The 24,723-nt window shown below is 44.3% G+C and overlaps 1 protein-coding gene across 6 annotated transcripts in view; it reads right to left on the minus strand.

Moving 5' to 3' along the window:
- The window catches only part of LOC119181417 (myb-related protein B), a 239,557-nt gene that overhangs the window by 11,798 nt on the left and 203,036 nt on the right, over positions 1–24,723 (minus strand). For all 6 annotated transcript variants that reach the window (XM_075882958.1, XM_075882957.1, XM_075882954.1 and 3 more), the window contains 2 exons: positions 23,048–23,152; positions 6,253–6,390 (listed from right to left, as the gene is read on the minus strand). In XM_075882958.1, the coding sequence (XP_075739073.1) occupies positions 6,253–6,390; positions 23,048–23,152 (243 nt within the window). The remainder of the gene's footprint in view (positions 1–6,252; positions 6,391–23,047; positions 23,153–24,723) is intronic.

Genomic DNA, 24,723 nt, shown 5'->3' on the forward strand with positions numbered 1-24,723 from the left:
AAAATCTGTGAAAAAAAAACAAAAAACTGAAGGGGTAACTTAGGCATTCACCTAAAACAACTCGATGACTAGAGCCATTTTGTTTTTATTGCGGTAGCAATTATATGTACATTCTTGACTGGTTTTTGCCATCACCAGGGGCGTAGGCAGAAATATTTAACTTGTTTTGGAGGGGGCCACCTTAATTCGTGCTATACATATAAGCCATAGCGAAGCAAATTTCGCTTTCGTGGAGAAAAGGCATTCCCGATGCGCCCCCCCCGCCCCCCCTGCACCACTGGCTGACCTATCTCCACTGCATGGAGGATGGATGCAATAACATCACCCCACTTGTCAGGCCCGCTATCCATTGTTACTCAAACAAAGAGGAACGCGCTGCCCGTCTTCAAGGAGCAAGAAGGAACTAGGACCGCAAGGAAGGAGGGGGGGGGGGGGGGTTCTTATATATATGAACTTTGACATTAGGGGTGTGATTGCTGGCGCACTCGCTATTTCTGCAGGCATTAAAGATGGCTCGTATACCATTCTACCTTTTACTCTCAACGCAAACTGACTGGACAAAAGTGCTACACTTTATGGAATGGCCATATAGGAGTGTGCACTGAGCCTTGATCACAAGGCAACCACACCATAGATGCGCCATTTTGTAGGTCCATTCATACGCACCGTTCGCCGTTCATAAAATCACACTTATCTAGACCAGCGGAGCGCGTGCTTGCCGACAATGTTGTTGGCTGCGACTCCTATCTCACAATAGCTACAAGCTTCCGTTCATCCTTATATTATAGCACAAAGACTTAACGCGCAGTATGACCATGTTTGGTATTATTAGGGCGTCGCTCTTTACATATTTTTGAAGAAAAAAAAAGGTAGCTGGAGCAACCGGCTGGGCACTCTAGACAAGTATGATTCTATCTGTACATGCGTCGGCGTGCAAGAGGTGTTCCAAAGGTCTAGTCATTCAAGTCCCTGTATCCATATCGAACACTGCGCGTGCACGGACCTTCGAAATGGCAATTCCGCCGCTAGTGCTCCTCGCGGATGACGTCAAGTCTTATTATTTGCTATAACAACACAATCTGATAACAACACAATTTGTTGGTGTTGCATTCATTGGTAAGAGCTTAAGTAAAACTGATAAATTGTATGGTTTGGAACCGACGATGTCGCATAACTCATCGGAACGCTGGCTAAAGGAACAATGACCACTCCACTTGCCAAAGCGGTTTTTGTGCTGTCAGTTATCTAAATGCAAAGCAGAGGTTAGTAGCAGGAAACGTTCATGAGCAGTCTCCTTATGCCTCGAAATATAGCCTGCACCAGTGACTGCGCCGTTCGAGCGACGCTATCTCTCCCACCCTAACCCCTTAAAAAAAAAAGCAATAAATGCGATGTATGATGTTCAATTTTTTTTTTTTAACCGCCAACTACTGATCCTAGAAGCGAGAGGCCTACATGTAACATCGTGTAGCCTAATAACAGTGGGCCTTCCGACAAGAGCTGCCAGCGATGGCCCCACTACTGAAAGCTGCGTGTATTAAAACGCAATCGCGGCTGCTCCGACCAGGAGGCATGCTTTCATTATTGAAATTGCATTTTAAACGAAAGCACGCGAAAATTGTGTATTCGGACTCTGGCAATCTAGAGCTCGAAAGGGCAGGGTATTTTGGGGGCTTTTAGCGCAATAGCGACTACAAATGCAAATGCGCTGGTGGAAGGCATAACGGAAAAGCTCTTCTGAATGAATCTCCAGGAATAAACTATACAGTAGACTCTCAGTAAATAAAGCATGAAGGGACTGGGAGAATATGTTCCACTTAACAGGGGTTCCGTTTACTGAGAGGTGAACATGGGTGCAGAATACAAGCCCGAAACCAAGCATTGCAGGGGCAATAGTTCTGTTTAAGCAGTAGTTCTATTTAACAGATTTCCGTTTACTGAGAGTTTACTATATTGGAGGAAAAGTGTCAACGCGCTCCCACCGTTCACGTGTTTTTCTGTCGACGCAAAGCACAGACAATTAGATAGCGATGTCCAGAAGTAGACGTGACAGACATTCTTGCAGCATGCGTGAAGTTATTAGTAAACATCGCTTGAGTTACGTGACTCGTAACTTTTCAAACGAGCTATCAGCAGCGTTTCTGGAATGAATGACGTCCACCGATGAATCGCCAATGCAGTTTCGCGCGACCGATTGAACTAGACGTCACGAGCCCCTGTGTAGAGCGCGTTTCACTGATAAGCGAACTTGCTCAACAAAGGTTGCGTCAGCACCAAACATATCGCTAATTTTCAGAACGCATGTACGCCAGCTGCTTATTCAGCGGAATGACTCTACGTACGCGATTGTGAGTTTGGTGGCCCCAAGAAAAAGTACACGTTTTGACGAGCCGGCGTAGATATTGTTGGTGATAGATGCTTCCAAATCAGACTTTGGCGTAATTTCTGTCGATATTGTCAAGATGGGGCCGTAAATTTGACTTAGCTTACTTTGGAGCAAGAGTGCAATCACTGCTTATGCCAACTGCAAGCTAGGGAGAAGTTCGACAGGACTTCAAAATCTAAACAAAGTCCAGTGTCGAGGGACAGAACAATGCCAATGTGGCTGTTGTGACCGCGTTTGTGCCACGTACCGTTGTACATAACAGCAATGTCGTCCTTACCAACTTCTCTCACTGGGAGCTGCCTTGACCTCACAAGATTGGCGCAGATGGCATCCATTGCCGTATCACAGACTTTCCCGCTCATGGCTGTGAATGACTTATGATGCACTGGCTTTTGCAAGCAAAGAATTGCCGCAAATCAGACCAGCTGCTTGTAGCTCATCCCTAAAGAGCGCGCTGCCACAATAGCTTTCACGTTGACAGCATAACTATCGCACAAACTACGTCTTTCTTTATCCACAATGGAGATAAACACACAAGAAAAGCGTTGTTCAGCTTTGCTGCTTGTTGAGACATGGACCCTGCAAGTACGCTTCACAGCACATACAGGCACCCAGCGACCAATGGCAGTCCCTGATCCATACCATGTGATTTAAAAGCCAGTCGCGGCATTCGAAAAATGCAACAGAAGCTTGCTTCTTTTTATTATTTCTTGTGCTACAGCAGCACGGGAGACCATCATTATTTGAAGAGTGAGGCTCAGCCATTCGCCTCAAGGTGCTCGAAGAATGCACACTTTCGAGCTTTCAAAAGCCACCTTGTGCTATTCAAATGCAATTTTAAAGCATTTCTAGCTGAGTCTCGACATAGATTTTTTTTTCTTCAAAATAGTAGAGGTACTAATCTTATCAAAACAGGTGAAAACAAAATATCGGTAATTTTAAAGAAATTAGTGAAACTTGCATCTAAGGGGAGAGGCTGCTAGCAAAACGCAAGTTCCTTCCAGAATTACATACTTTCTTTTTTTGTTTTTTACTTGCTTTCACAAGTTTAGCTTCTCTAATTTCATGACAAAAAAGTCAAGGTTGTAATCAGACTCGAAGTAGGTTTAAATTGCTTTTAAAGAGCGTAAGGGGGCTACTATTAATGCTACAAAGAGCTCGATATCCAGAGTACCTGGGAAGTTGTCACCTGGCTGCTTGGCATTGCATTTCACATCAGGCGTTACTTCAAGTCACATGCTCAAAATAACCACGATTCTCAAGCTCTCATGATGAAAAAATAAAAGAAATCATTTTAAAAAGCAGATCTTTGCCACATAGATAAGCTTTAATTGTTCAGTGGTGGTCCAGCCAGTTTAGAACTTGCAGCAATTTTTGAAGCATAAAAAAGTCTGTTTTGGAGCAGATTTATAGCAGGAGGAATTGTGTTTTGGAGCAGACAGAAGAAATTTAGTTTCACTTAGAGCAAATCTTGTCAAAATTTTCAGTAAACATTCTATTAGTCTGCATACTGAAAATGATGCTGGAATATAAACATGGAGATAAGGCCAGCATTCAGAGAGCAGCCATTTATCAACGTCTAAGCATGAAAGGGTGTCAGACATTGATTACACTTTAATGCAAAAGATGTTTGCTAAGTGAGGCACCAGTAACCAAGGCAAGCGCAAACATAAGGTTTCTGCGAATGGCAGGTGTAATAAGGTCGCTTTAAAAAGGGCGGGGGGAACGTAACTAGAAATAAAAATTTATTAGAGAAAGAATAAGAGATCTCGTTACAAACAAAAGTGTACTGTTTCAATTGCCTGCATACATAGCATTCAATAATTGGCACAACTCACTATAAATAATGTTTCATCCTACCTGATAATATTTAGAAATGTGAGCACTGCGTGGCATTCTTTTTACTTTCAAAAACTTTTGGTTGAGCATTTACTGCCATTTTCAAAACTATGAATTGGCGAGCTTGTTTGGAGGGAGCAAAAAAAAAAAAAAAAAGTCGGAGCCTGTTTACTGGCCTTTCAAGGACACTCACCCCCCCCCCCCCCCCCCCCCCCTCCAGTAATCAAAATCTCAAACTGACTGATAACTGTTCGATTGCATGCTGTTTGTTTCCCATTAATTCACATTTCATTATTGACACAAACAGTTTTTTTATTGCACATAGGATATCACGACAAAACCACCGCTGGCCGCATCCGCATTTTCGTAGTCTGTGCACAGGAAGAAACTCGTGCTGTAACGGCACTCCCGGTTTGCCATTGCACCGACTGTGCGCCAGAAGCCTTCACAGGCATGCTCGCAAGTATTATTTGTAACACGTGCATGGGTGGCAATCACTTGGAAGCAAGCTTTTAAGCTGAGATCGACGGTGATCGTGGCTCACTGCAGCGTGAGGGTGGCGATTTGGGCTTGTTGGTACGGTAGCATGATAATATATAGTAGCGCAGACAAAGCACACGGAGAAGAAAAGGCACATTCAAGACAACACAGCGCTAACTTTCAACAACCGCAGCGCTGTGTTGTCTTGAATGTGCCTTCTCTTGTCCGTGTCCTTTGTCTGCGCTACCATATATTATCACTGCAGCATGTTGATGTTGGCATGGCTCAATTTCTATGCGCGTTGGTTTGCCATCCCATTCGCATTATATCGCGATGCATAGCGAGCACAACGATGTGAGCACTATGATGCACACTTACGGCACGAGTGTCGGGCAGCACTGGAGTGCCCGACGTGTGCTTGCACATTAGGCTTTGCTGAACCATAGGCATGCCGAAGAACTCCATGCAGTGCAATCAACAAGGAACACTTTATTTTGTAAAACATCAGACAATTGCATGTCGGAACCTTAATTTGCAAAAATACGCCTCATGCCTTTGGCACATAAGGCCCCAGAACATTTGTTATATGCCAAGAGGTTGTATATAGCATGGGGCTCACTTGTCACTTGTCTATGTATTACAAACACTTCCTCAATAACAGCGATGAGTTTCTGGGCTATACCCAAAATGCTGAAGCGTACGCCAATACCGGAGATCACACACAGATATTTCAGTTAGGCCAGTTATAACGAGTCCATCAGGGCAAAGGAAGAGTAATTTACACGGCAGTACAAAAAAGTTGTCTGTCTGGTGCCAAACCAAAAATATTCTGGGACATAAATCTGGTGCCAAACGAAAAATATTCTGGGACATAAATGCTTCACTGATGTTCAAGAAGGAGAAATATGAGCTTCAGCACAGTTGGCACAACATGCAATGGCCGCAATGAGGCACAGACAGGTAAAATTGTTGCAAAATGCAGTAACTGGCATAGTTGAACCACCACTGAAAGCAGTCTCAAGCCCTGGCATGGCCCTGTGGTAAAAACACACACACGCACAATGCCCAAGTTCAATTCTGGCTCAAAAACCATTTTTCGTTTTTTTGCATCCATTCAAATTTTTTTGCCTACAGACACTGCCACTGATAGGCTTTCTGCCATATGGGTTCCTTTAAACCAATGCTATACTCCGTATAACCTTAGCATTGCATATCTTGGCCACCGAAAATTGTCTATAATACATGGTTTTACGAGACAAAAAGACTTCAGAGAGATTGTGAAGTATAGTCAGAGAGACCACTAAGAGCCTACTACAGAGAGACTGAGAGACTACTTTATTGGAGAAATGTAGCGTACCAAGTAGCCCAATTAGTTCTTGCCAGCATGCTAAAACATTTGCTTCAGCACACTTAACAATTAGCAACAGCAAGAAAAGCTGTCACTGATTCATACTGATATCAAATTTCAAGTACCCAGAAGAAAAAGAGAAGACTGAGGAGAGAAAAGTAAACAGCCATTTGTTTTTTTTGGCGAGGAAAGAACTCACAGGTGTCTCAGGGAGGATGAACACCTCCTGTTCCAGCGGTGCAAACCCTGTGGAGGTGAGCCCAGGTACAGCAATATCACCGGGAGTGGACCAGGTCTCGTGGAGGGCTTTGCGAACCCGCTTGGATGGTGAGAGGTTCTGAAAGCAAAACGTCCAAACGAAGTCGCTCATGATAAAAGGGATGGCATGCTGCTGCTGAATGCATCACCACCACTAGAAATAAATGACCTCCCTATAAAACATGAACATAAAACATACACTTAGCCACTGATGAACTTGTGATAACAAGCAAGACATGCACTTGCCCTATAATGATATGGGCGCTGTGAGATATTCGGTTGGCACCTACTTCAAATGCATACCAGTAGTCTAAAAGAAGGGCAATCAACATTCATGAATTTATGGTAGCACAAATACACACACAAATTTGCTCTTGCAAGTTCCAGCCAAAAACAAAGCAGTGAATCAGCACAAATGATGAATTGCCCTTATCCGGCGACCAGTGAGCTGCATTAATAACTTGCTTCCTCTCCACAAGTCTATAAAACGTTGTTGCAAGAGGCATGGTCACACCAGGCAGTCAGTTATCAAACACTTTAACGAGGTTTGGTTGGTTTTCACATGCTTGCCATGTGAACATACCTGCACACCTGACAAAGCAAAAATTATTAGAACTTTCGGAGAGGTGTGCGTTTCAAGAGATTTACCTTTTACCTTCAACGACAAGCTTGATCATATTTTTTGCAGCGAGTAATCAAAGCAACGAATCAATCGCTGTGACTGTGCAAAAAACCAGCTTAGCTGGTTGTTTATGCCTACCCTAGGTGCTGTTTCAGAGCAATGTACACCTTGATATTGTGCTTAACACTACTATCTGAAATTTTCACATCACAGGCACACATGATTAAAAAAAAAAAACGAACTTCTCCTCTTCCTTCAATCACATGAAGCATGGCAATTGCCTCGTGTACACATAACTGCTAAGTTAAAATATTATGCACCCAGGAAAAAGGGGTGGGGTGGGGGGATGGCAAGCGCACTGATTCACCTCGCCCGCCCGTCCCCCTTTTTTCTCACAGAAAAAATATCTCTGAAAGGGGGCAGGAGGATGGAGAGTGCTGTAAGCGTAAGCATATGTTGCGGTCTATTAATGAACAACACGTGTTGGGTTTCCCAACTACTGTAGAATCTCATGTTGGAATTCTATGGCGTAGTCAGAGCAAGTTTTTCTGCTCTTTTTGAGTCAAGTGTTCCAATGAGAGAGTCAGAGTAGGCTCTGAGGAGCAGGAAAGGTTGCTCAGCAGATATTGATGGAGTGGACCGCAAACCTGCATGACGTACTCCTTTTAACACAAACGGGCGAACGCCGCTGTGAGGTGTTTTGACAGTAATGATGGACGACAAGGCCAATTAGACAAATCATGCAAAATTGCCTTTTCCGTTCAATAGTGAGAGCTCTGAGTCAGAAAACTGCAGTTCCTGCATAAGCAGTTCATCGGATAGTGACAGCGACACTGAAACTACTACGTACAAGTGGTAATTCAACAGTATTCTACAGTGGAACTAGTGTAATGGAATAACTATACGCAAGGTATTCTGAACAACTCAATGACTCTCAGTTCCACATTGCTGCTAATGCTTGCTCCAACAGTGCAGATTGTGCTCCAATCGTGGATTTAGAGGCATCGGTCTACTCCAGGGTGAAGGGCTTGCTCGCAGAGTCTGTCAGCTGCTCAGACTCTGCCATTGAAATTCAACATTGGTACGAATCTCCAGCATAAAGAAAATATTCAAATCACCCAAAATTTTGTATAATAAAAAAAAAACTAGCAAAATAGGTTTCAAAACCAAGACATACACACGAAACATCTATTTCTGTCAAAAAAAAAAAAAAAACAACCTCGCACATGTCTTTCTGGGACACACATAAACTAACAAATAAGGGATGCCGGCTGCACCGAAAGCAGCGTCAAAGCTTCACTTGAGGCCATCTGAAAACTAAGTGCCCCAGTCCTCTCCAGCATAGTCATGAGTGCATATCGACAGGATCGACAAAATGCTTACTGCCTTTTCTAGGACTTTATTGCCTTTCATCTACGGCTGCGCTAGCCTTTGGAGCTCGTAGGCACTATTGATTGCATCACAGTGACCGCAGTTTCGGGCGCAGTAAATGCGACAAACGGTAGTTCTGTTTTCAATTCGCATGTGCCTTCAACACTAAGTCAATTTTTGCTATATATGATCACATCCCATGCACAGAAAATATAATCAATCAGATACTTTTTTCATGCAGTAAGCAGAACATAGTAGGACAAATTGGCCGCTGTTTTATACACCAGCTACGTGAACATGCTTGTGCCATCAGGAATGGCCGCGATGGTTTTTAAATGCGAAGAATTTCTTAGCAAACTTCAGTGACTTTGAGCATATCTTTCTATCTATCTATCTAGCCGCCTAGGACATTTAGCTCTCTTGGCCGTTTCGATGATCGGATCTACACCAAAATTTTTATGGCATAACATGACTGTATGACGAGCATAAGTGGCTAGTCATAGCATGAAAATCATGATATGCATGTCATGAATGTGATGATTAACATGTCAATTGTCTTCCTGCTCTTGCCATGGTTTCGTTCACACGACATATTGCAAAACTGGTATGGTTTGACCAGCGCCTCCTCTATTTTTTCAGTGCCCGGCTGAAGGAGCGGATTTAAATGAGAAGCAGCCGTCGGCGCTAGTGCGGCTTTTCGCTGCCAGTCACTGCCATCGGAGTAGACATGCCACTGCATCATCTCTCGCACAAACAAATGCCATGGCTGCATTCGAAGCTGCTATACGGTTCGGTTTTTGGCTGTATTCGCATGCTTAAGGTAAAATAGAAACTTGTAAACGAGAATCGTGAAGCACTTGTTTTTCTGGACACCCAGCTCACTTAAAAGGCATGTGTCGCTCGTGACTACTTAATCGAGGCGCTTTTGCGTCATCTGCTAGGCCGATACCATATAGCTCGTGCCAGTAATACGCAGAAGATTGTTTTGTCTCCGTGACATTCGCTTGACTGAGAGTTGCCTTTTTGACTCAGTGAAAGTCAATTTTTGAGACAAGCCTTTGCCAGTAGCTAATACTAAAAGCTTGGGCGCATTATGTTCCCTGATGCTTTCTACTGTCTAGTGACATAGCACATTACTTGCAAGCCTGGAGATCATGCGCTAAATATCATAAAATGCCACTTGAACTACTTCCAGAGATATAGGTGATCATCCGTTCCCTTCGCATAGCTTTCGAGTAGTACATGTGTTGCCACCGAGAGAAAACAAGTGACAAGAAATGAAGAACTATGCCAGGTGATTTCACCATTTGATAGCTTAAAAATGAAGTCGTCGTGAAACTAACAAAAACTGCTCCATATGCAGTGCTATTTTTGCAATCATGGCTTATGTTTTTAACAGGTACTGTTAAAGTGTAATGCCAACTCTCAACTTGAAGCCAAGGTGGCAGGCGTGATAAATGCGAAATGCTGTCAGTTGCTTGATTGAGCTCGTCTTAGTATTCCTGGACAGATTGATTTAGCTTTACTATCTGGCTGCTCAGCTTTGTTTCTTTTTTCTTCCTTCTGGCCTCTAATTCGGTAGCAAGCAGAGTAGAGGCCGAATGGCTGTCGACCTGCATGCCTTTATCGCATGAGGCACCCTGTTCAGCCCTAAAAGAACACATTTGTAACAACACACAGAAAAGAACACATTTGTAACAACACACAGTACATGATAATTGTCGCTTGTTTCGCCGATGACTCATGTGGTGCCCATGGGTTCCCATTCAGGTTTAGGGCAAAATGTTAGCTTGCACACAGCAGTGATCACAAGACAGCGTTGCTACTGATAGACTCATTTGCTGACTGTTCAGATGCAGCGAAGTCCCGTTTATTGATACCAATTGCCATGCTTCCAAACATGACGGGCAGTCTTGAGCCACTACTTCTTATAATCTATAAAATATTCTAGTTGTAAATGATGGCTACACATTAGAATGTAGTACGAAGATTTATTAGGAAACCAATTGTTCTGCTTGATTACTGCAAGCACGCTCCCTTGAACACCAGTGGAAGCTACAATTCGACGGAACTACAGCTGTATACAGTGTATTTAGGCGACAGCAAAAATTGATCACCGTCGGCGTCCGGCGTCTTCTCGCGTCGGCGCCGCCAACACGAGTAATGCAAGAAACCATTATTACGTGAAGACGTCATCATATGAGGTCACAGATGATAAAATTTTGTTACGTATCGGAAGGTCACATAACTTGATGGTATCACATTACATTTTTTCATGGTTGAAATGGGCCGATCACAAGGGCAGTGAGTAACAAGCTGAGGGGCAGAAACCTAGCTTTGTCACCTAACTTTGTCTCCAATTGAACACAGAAATAACCCGGAGAGAAGTAAGAAACATTCAATGCATTGAATGGGAAAAAACTAAGATGGTTCTTGCCTTTCAGTTGTTTCAGGTGTATCCGTAAGGGAAACCATAAGTTTTTTTTCTTTATCACTAATGAGAAGTGAAAAAACAAGATAGCTTGATTTCTTTCCGTCTGATATGCAGAGTGGTACACAGCAGTATTATATACTGAGGCATGGAACTGATGAGGTTGCAATAGTTTGAAAGAAAAAAATAAAGCACGAATGCTGTAAGACTCGGATGCAAATGTCGAACCGGAAGCGTGGCCTGACAGACTGCTTACGGAATACGTGCAGTGGTCATAAAAAAAAATATGCGAACATGCTGCATGTACCTCCTTTTCTCAGTCCCGTTTATTTCTAAGCGGTTGTAGCCTAGATGATTGATAAAAAGACAGTTATACATGTGACAAAAACAATATAGCATCTTTTGTTGCCACCATGATCTGAGCCACGTGGAAAAAAAAAAAAACAACCTGCGCGCTGCTATGTTCAGGTTACTTTTCATTCTCCACATACACATGAACCGGCTTTCATTTTAAAATTAACTCGCATGAAAGCACGAATTTGCGAGCTTCTTAATACGCATGGCTGTTCAGCGCCAGCTTCCCGTAGTCTACTCGCGCAACACCGCCAAGCGGCAGCGGTGAGCGGAGCGCGTGCTCGACAGCCTGAAGAGAGTGTTCGCTCAGGCACTGGGGGGGGAAAAAAAAAAAACACAGGCGGTGCTGGTATGACATTACTGCATGGCGAACATTAGTGGCAGACTCTAACATGAAAATCATGATGTGCATGTCATCTAAGTCATGACCACAAGCCATACGTTCATGGTGCACTCGCGGTTGTTTCGCTAGACTAACATATACCAAATTTTGTATTACGTGACGTGAACGGACGATGAAGGAAATGACACATCCTAACACGATAATCATGACATGCATGTCATGTAAAAAATGATTACATGTTATGCTCATTGTGCGCTTGCCGCCGTTTCGCTAGTTTCACATATACCAAGTTCAGTGATGGAAGCGACGTTTTGCTTTTTGGAGCAGATTTTGGAGCAGAAAAAAATGGTTCTTTGAAGCAGTCTTAAGGGGGGACGCGGCCTTTGAAAACCGAAAAATCGCGAAAAAGTCAATTTTTGGCAAACCACATATTCGGGCAGCATGTGTCATAAACTACCTTTTCTGTAAATATCAACGTCTAATTCGTCGCGAAACCATTTGAAATAAAGTTTAGAACATGCCGCGGCGGCCCTCGAGCGGCGCGCGAGCGCTCAAAATACCCCAACTTGGCGTGATCACAGTTTCTCGACCGCTCGACGGAGCGCCGCAATTTTGGTGTTGTTTTGTTTGTGAATTCTTGCTCTTTCTTTCCGTGGCAGCGCAGGAGAGGAGCAAGCCGCCCATGATTGGAGGGCTCGCGAGAGCTTTCAAGTTTCCCGCGGCTTTCAAGTTTCCCAAGGACGGGGGGGAGCCCGCGACTGCCATTGGCTGCTGCGCGCGATGACGTAGCGCTCTTGCGCATAATGCGGCCGATGCGGCCGCTCGTCTGCTGTTCCTCCGTCCGGCGTCTTTGTGTTCCGCTCGCTTCCGTGTATCGTTGCAGCCGTTCGTATACTCTCCACGTTTCAACTGTCTTCGAAACGATTTTCAACCGTCTTTACGAGACGATTTTCAACCGTCTATACGAGACCGTTGTTGTGTTCGCTCACGATGCGCCCAACGAAAAAGAAGACGCTACAATCGTTCGGTGCAAGGAAGCGAGCTATGAAGCTTGTCCGCGCGGCGAGGCTCTCCGCTCGCACGTGCGCCGACGATGATCGCGCCGACGGTACCTGTGGGGCAGCTTCTGCTTCATCTACGCAAGAGAGTGGTCGCATCGGCGCGCCTAGCAACGGGACTCCTGCTCCGCCGGTGCAAGAATTTGTCGTTACAAGTGCGCCTGGTGTCTCGTGCTCATCGACAGTGGCTTCCGCATCTTCTCTTTCATCGGCCTCGAGTGCGATTGCGTCGTCAACTGTGCATTTGCAAACAAGTTTCCTGACGTGCGAGGAGAAAGAGGCGGCGGATCAACAACGCGCTGCTGTGCAAAGAGAACTTGGCGCTATGCCAGCGACGGAGCGGAAATTTCAGGCAATGGAGCGCGATCATGAAGCTGCCACCGCAACAAGTGAAGGCGAAAAATTTTTCCTTGTGCAAATGGATGCCCTAGACGACCTGCTATCTCGGAGCCCGTGCCACCGGTACACCGCGATTGGGATGAAGGTACGAGGAGGCACCCAACTTGGACTTGCTGCAAAGCTTGAGCTAGTATGCTTGCATTGTGGAGTAGTTTCAAGCTCATGGAGTTCATCTCGTCAGGATGACACAAAGGCCTTTGATGTGAATGTAAGAGCCATTATGGCAACAAAACAAATAGGCAAGGGACTAACAGCTCTCAACGACTTTTGGGCAGCGATGAACGTGTCCCATCGTGGCCTCCATCACAAGACCTTTCAGAAGCACCTGAAGAAATTCAGGATACCGCAGACACAATGCATAGAAAATTTCTATGCAGAATCTGCTTCTGCTGTAAAAGCCACTTACAAAGAAATGGATCAATATTGCACCAGGGATATAACAGTTTGTTATGATGGAACATGGCACAAGCGTGGGCACACATACCATATTGGAGTCGGGGCAATTATCGAATACCATACGGGCCTTATCTTCGACGCCGTTGTTCTGTCTAATCAGTGCCTTGGTTGCCAAGTAGGGCCAAAGCCTGGAGACGCAGACTATGCATGCTGGCTGGAGAATCATGTGTGCCAGAAAAACACCGACTCTATAAATCAGGGAGAATGGAGGTTGAGGCAGCTATCATCCTCTTTTCACGCTCACTGTCGAAGCACAACCTCCGTTACACAACGCTCGTGTCTGATGGAGATAGTGCCACCTTCTCTGCCCTTGTACAAGAAAATGTTTATAGACTGGTCCCCATTTCAAAAGAGGAATGCCTGAACCACGTTCAGAAGAGGATGGGGACTGCACTTCGCAACCTTGTGCAGAAAAGTGACAAGGCTTTGGGAGGGAAGGGCAGGCTGACAAAGGCCCTCATCGACAAGTTGACAGATTATTATGGCTGGGCCCTACGGAACAATTCCGATGATGTGGCTGCAATGCGGCGGGCAGTGATGGCATCGTACCACCATGTGACGTCGACGGATGAGGAGCCGCACCATGACTTGTGCCCAGAGGGTGCAGACTCCTGGTGTCGTCCCAATGCCAGCATGATTACCGGTGTTCCATCTCCGAAGCATTCGTACAAGCTGCCACGCTATGTTGCAGATGCACTTCTACCCATTTATGAGAGGCTCTCACAGGCTTCTCTTCTGCAACGCTGCCTGGGAGCAAAGACGCAGAATGCATCAGAGTCCTTTCACTCTGTGCTGTGGTCCCTCATGCCCAAAGAGCATGAGGGACCAAACTAGCTCTTGGGTCTTCGCCACCCAAGAGCTAGCTTCATCAGTGGGGCTAACACCTGGCCACCTGGCCATTCAACGGGCAGCCGAGAAAGATTCTCTGCGCTTGAAAAAGGCTAAGAAGCGATTCCTAGAGAAGATGGAAAGGCGGCAAAGAAAGAGAGTGCCAAAGGACACCTCCAGTTACGCTGCAGGTTCATTTTAGAACTGCCTATGTGCTCAAAACTTTCAAACGTCGTTTTCGCAAAATGACTTTTTTGGCTAGTGAGGCTGCTTATTCCAGCGATATCTCTGGAACCACTCATTGGATTTCCATAAGTCTTTTTTTATTATGTACATGAATACATTTCTGAGGGGGTGACAAGCTCACTTTTTCAATATATTGTGTGTGTTATTTATTATATTTATTCAAAATTTGATTGATAATATCCTAATCACGAACACAAAGTTTGATGGTCTGCTAAAACTTTTCAGCAAGGAAATTCAAAAAAAGGGCTCTGTTACCCCCTGGAGTATCAATCTGGGAATCATCATAGTTAATTTCACAGTTCCAGCACATTTTGAAAGTTCTCCAGGCCTGGAATAAGAGAACCATGTGCACTACCCTGATATTCTGCTGTAACTTGAAAACCAGTGAACATAACTTGATGAAATTTTGTAGTTCTTCTAATGCTTTTGTTATAAGTCTATCCTGAAAATTTCATTAAGATATCTCAATAAACAAAAAAGTTGGTATCCGATGGTAGCCTCCCCCCTTAAGTGTCTACAGAGGAGGAAAATATGCTATAACTTGGGGTTGCTATAGGGGTTTTTGGAGCAAATTCATGTCCCTAATGACTCCTAAAGTCTAAAACATCACTTAAGCATCTAATAAATAGTTATATTTATTATTAAACACGCCGTACTACAGTATGCAGCTAGTATACAAGCAGTATAGTTGGCATAAATCATGGGTGGGGGGGGGGGGGGATCAAGAGAGTTTGGACTTTTCTGGTGTTTAAACTGAGGAGGACAGCCCTTGCAAGTGTCACCCTTGAGATTTAGCTTTAGCATGTGATATAATTAAGTTAACAGTTAGGCACAGCGCAATAAAATTTTAAAATGACAGCGCAATAAAATTTTAAAATGCTTTCTCTCTTTTACTGCGTACTTGTGTTAAAGGACCCTGAGCTGTGTGAACTATGGGAATCGCAAAAAGGTGAAAAAAAAAAAAAAGACTGAACAGAACAATGCAATTGCTCGAGCTCGGACCTCATGCTCGTTTTTTAACATTTTATTGAAAAGCATGGTTTAATTCTTATATAAATAAGGATACAACACATATTAAAAAAAAAAATTGGTTCCAAATTTGCATGTTACGCCACAAATGTAGTCAAAAGACGATAGCAGAGTCCTTCAATGCTTTTCTGGTCACGAAACTCCGCCCAAAGGTTGATATAGGGACAAAATCTGTCGCTAGAGGCGCCACCCGTCGTATGGGGGTCACAAGCCGCCGCCACTGCTGGGCTTGTATGCGCACTGCGGCCGACGTTTCGACGCGATTATGTGCGTGCTGTTCTTCCTGTTACCTTTTTTTAAACGTCTCTGAACGCATCAATGCCACCAGATAAATAATTTGAAACCGGATCCAGTGTCGACGACGAATGAGAGCTGTTTACTTTGGAACGCACGCGTAGTTTACTTGGAAGTGCGGGCCCACCTTATAAACAGCAGCGCATTAAAAGTGTTCTCACACCGCGCGATAACGCATTGTGTCAATAATTGTCTCATAGCCCAATTATATGCATACTTACGATGCCTCGAAGCAGTACTTGCGAGCTATAGCTCGCAAGTGTTGAAAGATGATGCTTATGCTCCATGCTCTTGATGCAAGCAGCTACTGCTTGATCTGCTCGACAACATGTTTGTATTTGCGCCCGGCCAAAGGGCGATTATGTTTAGGCGGTAGGTGAGCTTTATATTCTGGTAGGACCGCTAATTGGGGGAGGAAGGTGAACGAAATGAAACACGACTGGGTAGTACAGGAGGAATCACATTGGTTGATATCCGGCTCGCCTCTGGCGCGCTACTACCCAAGTATTCAAATGAACTGAATGGTTGAGCCAGAAGTTTTATTCCAGACCTTTCAATTGAGTGTATACCCAAATGCGTAGTTGTTTTGGACACACGTTTGTGAGCGCCGATCGCTTTTTTGACGCGGGGACTTTCGATGCCGAGGGCTTTCGTGACCGCTCTAAACGTGCCCAACATTTGATTGATCACTTCTTTCGACGCAGTTTACACGGGACACCCGCCGCTTGACGTTTCCTTGTGTTTACTGTTTGGGGCATTATTATTTACTGGCCGACAACCCATGATTTTTCCGGGAACGGAAGTACAGCAGCCTAATCTGAAAGTTCCTTTTGATGCCAGTGCTAGCCGCTTGGCCGCCTAGCTCTGCCACTGCCGAGGTACCTCATCACACATTTGTTTTTATTTTTTGGGTGGGAGGGGGGGAAGGGCGTTTATGATTTCAGGCATGCAATAAATCTTAAACTTGGTGCTAATGATACGCTGCCTAGTAGTCAGGTGTGTACTTATGAATGGGAGATTCACATATGGTGCATGTAATGGGGAGAAAGTTGGAAAACATTTATTTACACAAAATACACTGAGAACAACACTTTGGAGAAGAAAAGCACTAGAAACTATTGCAGCTGTTCTGAGCAATGTTACACAATCTGTGACTCTACTGTACAATGTGTATTTCGTTTCATTAACAGCTGCACTCTGCCTTAGCTCACTGCCTAAAATAAACTGTATTTGAATATACACTATTTACACTATATGCAGATAAATATGAATAGTACGAAAATATTACAGTGTAATGTATACAAGATATACAACACTATATACAAATGGGAAGGCGTGCTCACATACACAGCCATTATGCTTAACACTGTGGCTTCCGCCCACCACTTGCAGGGCATGAACTGCGCACAGTTGCCCGCGAGGCTTTGTTTTTTTCTCGAGTGAAGAAATGTAATCTACATCTAAAAAAAAGTGTACAACCACAGCTGTTGTCCCTAAAAAGTGCAACAGACACTTCTCCTGCCGAGTCGGTGTTGACATTTTGGCATTCCACTGCTGCGCATTACGGTGACAATTCGCGCCGCCTCTTCGCTGGTTGCCTCTGAGTTGCAGGCCGTGAACGCGGTTTCGGCTTTGTCAGGTACACCGGGAGCCCGTCAAAAATTCTTGGAACGGCGTTCGTGCGAAGCCTCGGTCTCTCTCGCTGAAGCGACACGACCACCCCGTTCACGATGTGCTCGTCCGTTCTCACAACGTCGCTAGCATAAAAATGCTTTTCGCACACACGAACGTTCTTACTTTCGAAGCTGAAACTGCCAGCTTCCAACCGCGGTATAGCTCGCTTCCATTTCTCTCGGAGTTCGGCGCTACTTGGGAAACAGAGGAGCGACGCCTTTTCTTTGTTGCTTCGGTATCCGGAGCTGCAACCTGTCACACAGCACGTCTTAGGCATTGTTCATTCGAATTTTCATGCCGTCCACCTTGAGCACGGTGCACATGAAGTTCGCGTTTCGCTGATGCAGAAACCGCGAGCTGCCACCACACAACGCCTTCGGGATGCCGCCGCGGCCAGTGCGTTCCGCCGGGCGCAGCGGGGCGATGGCCCCCCTAGGACGACTTGCGCCGCGTAGCGGCCGCTCTTGGCACCATATCAAGCTCTCCCATAGAGTGACGGAGAAGTTTCGTGACCAGAACGGTATTAAGGGACTCTGACGATAGTCTTGCATCAGGAGAGAGTGAACAAAACCTTTCTTTGATGTTCTGTGCAAGAAAATCGGTGAAGGGTATTCTGGAGGCGCTGTGTTAGAGTGCCTCAAGCGTGTAGCAGAGGCGAACGGGCGTATCGACACATGTTAGACACAAGCGCCATCTGGCAGTTAGTTATCTTCGAAAACGAAGGCATACAGCCCGCGAAGAAAGATGCGCGCCAGTCTCGGAGGTGATAAGGTGTAGAACGCAAAGCGACGGGCAGGTGCCACCACCGTGACGTCGTAGCAAAGCATTGGAAACACCTTTTTGAGCATCGCGTTGCACAGCGCGATAAACGCTACATTCCTTAGAGTTACTTGTGTGGGCCTCTTCTAGTATAAAGGCAGACATACAAAACTTCGAAGTGTTGTTATGGCGCCTCAGATATGCGCAATTGCTTTTTAATTGACAATCGCACAACTATGAACGCTAAGCCTCGAGTAATATTGGTGGGCGCTGCGAATGGGGTCGGCCGTTTGGTGCCGTTTGATGTATCGTTAGGGCGAACAAACAGACAAATGTACAGACAGACCAAAATTTTTTCGTCGAAGGTCCTCAGGAAAGACTACCGTCTTTAAAAAATGACCACCATGGCCTGATATGTGTCACCCCTTGTGATTTTTCTGGATTTACGCCGCTGTGTAGCATACTAGGATGATAGTGCAGCTTGCTTTTGGTTTCGCTTAGGCCTACTGGGTGGTCCCACGGTACAACTTGATTTTTTTTAGTTTGCCAATACCATTTTGGAGTAGGTTTAGAGCAGTTACTAGCAAATATTTCACTTTGGAGCAGCTTGGAGCAATTGGAGCAGCACTTCCATCACTGCAAATTTGGTGTTACGTGACACGAATGGATGACGAAGGTATATGACTGGTGAAACTTGATAATCATTACACGTGTGTCATGTAAGAACATGACCACATGCCACGCTCATAATGCACTCGCGGCCATTTTGCTAGCTTCACATATACCCAATTCGGTTTTATGTGACGTGAATGGACGACAAAGGTAAATGACAGGTCCAAACATGATAATCATAATATGCATGTCATGTAAAACATGACTACAGTAAAATCTTGGTATAACGAACAACACCTTAACAAACGTTTCAGAATAACGAACTTATACAAAATCCCACGCTGACTACTAATAGTTTCAATGTAAAATGATTTCGCTACTACGTACTTCAGTCGAACTTTTCAGAATAACAAGCGCTAATTTAGTTTTGCGTTATATTAACAACGCCTCAGTACTACGAGTTCATTTTCTGAAATTTGCCGTGACCACCGGAGCGGTACGCAAGCATACGACACAGCAAACGGACGCCTTACTTTTCGGAAAACGCAAGACAGTGCGGAGAGGGGAAAAAAAAATGAAAAGAGGACTTTCTTTTCTTTCTTCATGCTGAAAAACGCCAATAACGCAGGTTTACAAGCGCAGAAACAAGGGCAACACGGGAGGGCAAGGTCAGCGAGACAGGCATGGGCGTGGAAAACCTGAGAGAGCGAGGGAGCAGGAAATCAAACGAGAGGAATTTCTTTTTTTAGCTCTTTCTTTTCTTCGGAAGAGGCAATGACAGCTGCGATGCTTCTGTTTTTTCTTTAAATCTTTGTCACTTCTACACGTGCTCTAGGAAGCCTCTTCAGTTGTGTTCGTCTCATTTCAGTGATTAGTTATCGCGTCCGCAAAGCAAGTCGGCGTTCACGCTGCGGTGCTACTACAATGAGTTCATCTCTGCTTGCAACGAAGAAGCGGAAGCAGTTTTCGCTGAGCGAGAAAGTGGATATTCTTTGGCAACTGGAAGGCAATAAGCAGGCTGTTATGCCCAAAGAACTTCGAATGCATGCATAAAAAAATAAAATAAAATAACAATAAGAAAAAAATCACAGACTTTTTAAAGTAAACGTGCACTTTTTGGTATTCACATGTGCATTTGTTTTTTCTTGTGAAAAACGAGTTCAAGGACCCACCGCTGTAAAGGTAAGCCGTTTTGGTTGGCGGAAAATAAGTATTTATGCTTATTTTAGGGCTTTCACTATAACGACCTTTCAAAATAATGAACAAATTGCCACGACTCCCTGAAGTTCATTATACTGAGATTTTCCTGTACATGCCACGCTCATAGCGCACTTGCGGTCGTTTCGCTAGCTTCACATATACCCAATTTGGTATTACATGACGTGAATGAATGAAGGTATATGACTGGTACAAACATGAAAATCATGACATTCATGTGATGTAGCTTATGTTTCTTATCGTAGCTTAGGTTATCTAGAAAACATGTGTCTGATAGCGTGATTAGGTAAACGACAGCCCAACTACGTTGCGCATGTGTTGAGGAGAAGTGGGTTTATAATAGCCTGTTTCCTCAAGGAATAAAAAGTCGTAAGTGAGTGCGCGTGCTGTCTATGTGTTTTCTTCCTCTGTGTGATTGTGAATTTGGCACGAAGTTGACTAGTTAATTCTTAAAACTCTTATCATTGCAAAATTTGCATAAACTGTAATCATGTAATCGAGATTCTACTGTACGTACACTGGAGGCTTCAGGACTTTGCACATTATTTCGCATGTGTTCACAAAATACGATTGTAATTTGGGCAGCCCCTTCTTGGAGTTTCGAAATATTGAAATAAAATTCTGTTGAATTACCGCTCGTACAATAGTTTCAGTGCCGCTGTGACGATTCGATGAACCGCTCATACAGGAACTGCACCTTTTTGACTCTGAGCAGTCCGCCATGTCGTCCACCATTCCTGCCGAAACAAGCGACCAAAACAAGCGAGTGAACATGTCGCGCCAAGTTCCAGTCCACTCAGCCGATTTAAGGTGGAGCAGCTTTTCCTGCTTCTCGGAGCCACTCCCACTCTGAATCCTCTCCCGACTCTCTCACTGGAACACTTGACTCTTGCCCTCACTTTGCCTTTGGAACACATTTCCTCCAAGAGCAGCTGCAAAACTCACTTTGACTCCGCCATCGGAATTCAACATTAATTTTCCTCTCCCCATTCCAGTGTATATGCTTGAACGTGCTCTCATTTAGGATTGCACGAAATAACATCTTTTCCTATTCTTCTCCTGCTGGAAACGCTCGCGCCATGTCAGTGCGATGGTGTAAGGTGGCCGGCGCAACCTGCTGCCCCTAGACTTCTTTCTTTTTACCTAAGTACCGACAACTGCCTTCTCTTCCGGCCTTCTCTCATGCGCAGTTGGCTTCTGCCGCCATTTTCTAACTTCGAAAATTTACAAAGCCACGCACATGTCAGTACATTAGCTATGCATCTTTCAGTGGACACGACACGACTTTCTGCTCCGGTCAGTACTTTTGTGGTTAGTGAGCGGGGGCCTCGTTTTACCAGGTGCTGGCACAGCGTAAGGAAGAACATGGCTGACAAAATCAACATTAGCTAATGAGATTCGTCAATGGCGCTTGAATGGTTGTTGGTACTCAAGAAAGAACAGGAAAAATCTAGAACTTTAGTGCAACCTATTTCACTGCTGCTAGTGGTTGCTTACAAAATTTCGTTGAACTAGAGAACTAGGTTACACCGCATAAAGTTCCAAAAGGTGAATTTTACCTGCAAATGTAAATAACGGTCTCAAACTGTACTCAGAGGCAAAATATGAGGTTGAATTGTGTTCACATAGGCACAGATTTTGAAGATAGACATTTATAAACACTTATACCAATTTAGGCACAAATGCCAAAAATAGGCATTTATAGGTGCTATAAATGTTCTCATTAACCTCTAATTCATGCTCATATATCACAGTCGCCCAGTAGGAATGCAAGAAACAAAGGCATTTTACCTAAAATCCGATCTGTAATGATTACCTGTGGATTAATACACACCTTGATAGATGCTTTCACGGCTTAGCACCCTTCCACTGCAGGGAAAGCATCCATGAAGACTAATATACACCTAATTGTTCACTTCAAATACTTTAAAATTTTCACTAGTTTAAATTCGAATCGAAGAAAATTCAAGTATGATACTCTTTGTTAAAATATTCGAAGCATTTAAATACTCGCACAAGCCTACTTTGAAGAGATACTGAACAGGAATTGAAAATATGACCAATACATCCGACAAAACATCCGAATTCTATTAGGAAGACGCAACTGTTCTGATAAACAGAGTTTGTTTCACATATTTTTGAGCAGTTGGCTGTATTTCTGGTGAATAGTCAATGCATGAGCCATGCCCGCGGGCACAAGCCGTGATGTCACCAACTGCCGAGGCGCATGCAGGATGCGCATGTTCCTGTTCTTTTTTACAATGCTTTACGCCAGCCAGAAGTATTGTTTGCTGCTTTTAAAAGTGGTTCCAGGATCCTTAGAGGAAGCTGAGCCGGTTGAGAGACACGAGCTACAGTTGGCATGTCTGTTTCTGGTGTTGTCACCAATGTCACCTTCTCTACTACTTCCCAGTGAAGCCGCTAGACGCAGCATTTTTGAAAAAAAAACGCATTAAATTTGTTATCTACTTCTAGTTTCTGCCGGAAATGAACGGCGTGTCTGTCGATTTTTTGTGGCAAAGTTACTTTCTTTTGTTTTACAGAAAGAGAAGCAAGAGCTAAAGGCCATGTAGCCTGATAGAAGCTCTTACATTTCAGCACTCAATCTTTCAATGTGGCTGAAAATCTCAGCACGGACAATTTTGTTAAATATTATTTTAACTTGTAAAGCTGCTAACTAGAGGCGTACCTTTACAACACACTGTTTCTCAATGGCTTTGCATAGTCCCAATTAATTTTGAGTTTGCAGACTTTATTATCCCTTTTTAGTTCATTTCTGCCTATCTTAGAAAAGTTCTAGTCATTAATATATCGCTCTCCATGCAACAAGTCTCAATGCAAGTAAATTTACACATATTTTCGCTGTTAGCATTAAACAGGTGCAAGCGTATAGACATTCTAACGAAAAGTAATTAGTTTCCAAAGCAATTTTGTTAACGGGGTTGTGGCACAAGGGAAAGTTACAATGCTCTTTCAAAGCATCTTTGTGTGCTGCTGTTGCAGCTAAAGCGAACTATCGATTTGTGGTGAAGCAGGGCCTACCTCTTTGTTGGCACGCCTCTTGGGAATCTCGGCAGTGGAGGCTGGCTGTGCAACATTCCCCAACAGGTCACCAAGGTCATCCAGGTTCAGATTTGGCGTGTCCGGCTGCAATGTTCATACGCAAAAGGCACCAGACATGTAATATACTGCTAGAATGAACCTTGTGTCCATAAACTAATATCTTCAAAGAAGCCCGTGAACTACGAGCTTGTTGGTACAGATTTGCCCAAATAAAAACTTTGCTCACAAACATGTTTGCTATTGCCTTCGTCAACGTCATAATCCCATGACAATATTCATAGTAACAATTAGTGCAAAACAACAAAGAAGAGGCAAAGCTAATCCTAGGTCTGTATAGCTTTTGTTGTTTCATTCAGTTTTTCGCCACAATATTTTTAGCTACAAAAATGTTTTGCCTCTTTCAATATTTTTCATTCCTGTTCCAATGCTTCTCTTCCAGTTGAGTACTACTAGAGTCACACTCCACTTCAATGAAAGTTTTTCGATTCCCTGCCTGCATCCCATAGGTTCTAATGTATTAAAACTTCCTCCACAACAAACCATTTTCTTTATTGCTCTCCCAGTTCATTTTCTTTTTGTTTCTCTTGCTGTTTTTAACAAGAAATTCTCATTAGCTGACCAGCATTCAGAGTCTACATTAAGCACTTTCTTGGTTATCTGACAGCTAAAACGATCGTAAACGCACCGAAGTTGACCAAAGTCCACGTAGCCCACCAAATGCTGCAAAACCATAAGACCATGGGGGACGCCATCGTTTCTGGTTGATGACGATACTACGCAGCATTCAGTGAAGCACAGAGTTATGCCGTGAAAGCCTGTAAGCTTGGCCAGCCAAAGCTGAGCAGAGTTCACACGTTGGATATTGGCCGCTGGCTCGACTTTTCTTTTCATGTGTTCTGTGACGTTAGCAGTGCGAGTCCTAGTTAGTCCCCGCCTCGTCTCGTTAGTTGAGTAGTTCGACACCTTGTCAGCTTCGACCTGCACATTTTTTTTTGCCTCGGCCTACAGCAGCGATGCGGCGCTACAGAAAAAGAAACGGAAGTTTCTTTTGCTGTAGCAGAAGGCGGAAATAATTGCCGTGGCAGCAGCAGGACGAAAAAAGGAATCCATCACCGAAAAATACGGTATCTCATCGAGTTCATTGTCAATGATACTGAAGTCCAAAGCGACATCTTAAATGTGCTAGCATCGGGCACATCTGCCCAATGGAAGAAGATGACCCAACTAGCCAACGAAGAACTTGACAAGGCAGTGTATGCCTGGTTTTGGGACACAAGGGCTAAGAGGATACCGATCAGCGGCAGCCCAATTGAGCAGGAAGCCCTAAGCTACGCCTGCATTTTGGGCATCAACGAAAACTTTGGGGCAATTGCTGGGTGGCTCAACCAATTTAAGGAGCGCCATGAGATAGTCAGGAAGTTGCTGTGTGGAGAGTCCACTTCTGCAGACAGAAACGGTGTGCCGATCGTGGATCGCGTCTAACGCTACTGTCATCGTCAAGAAGTACACTGCGGCCAACGTGTAAAGTGAAAAGTTGGGCGAGTTGGTGCTGGTTCATGATGATACGAGGCGCGAAAAAACGACACACAACAGAGAAGAAGTACACAGACGACGCGCGTCGTCTGTGTACTTCTTCTCTGTTGTGTGTCGTTTTT

The sequence above is a fragment of the Rhipicephalus microplus genome, unplaced genomic scaffold (assembly GCF_043290135.1).
Source record: "Rhipicephalus microplus isolate Deutch F79 unplaced genomic scaffold, USDA_Rmic scaffold_14, whole genome shotgun sequence".
Lineage (NCBI taxonomy): Eukaryota > Metazoa > Arthropoda > Arachnida > Ixodida > Ixodidae > Rhipicephalus > Rhipicephalus microplus.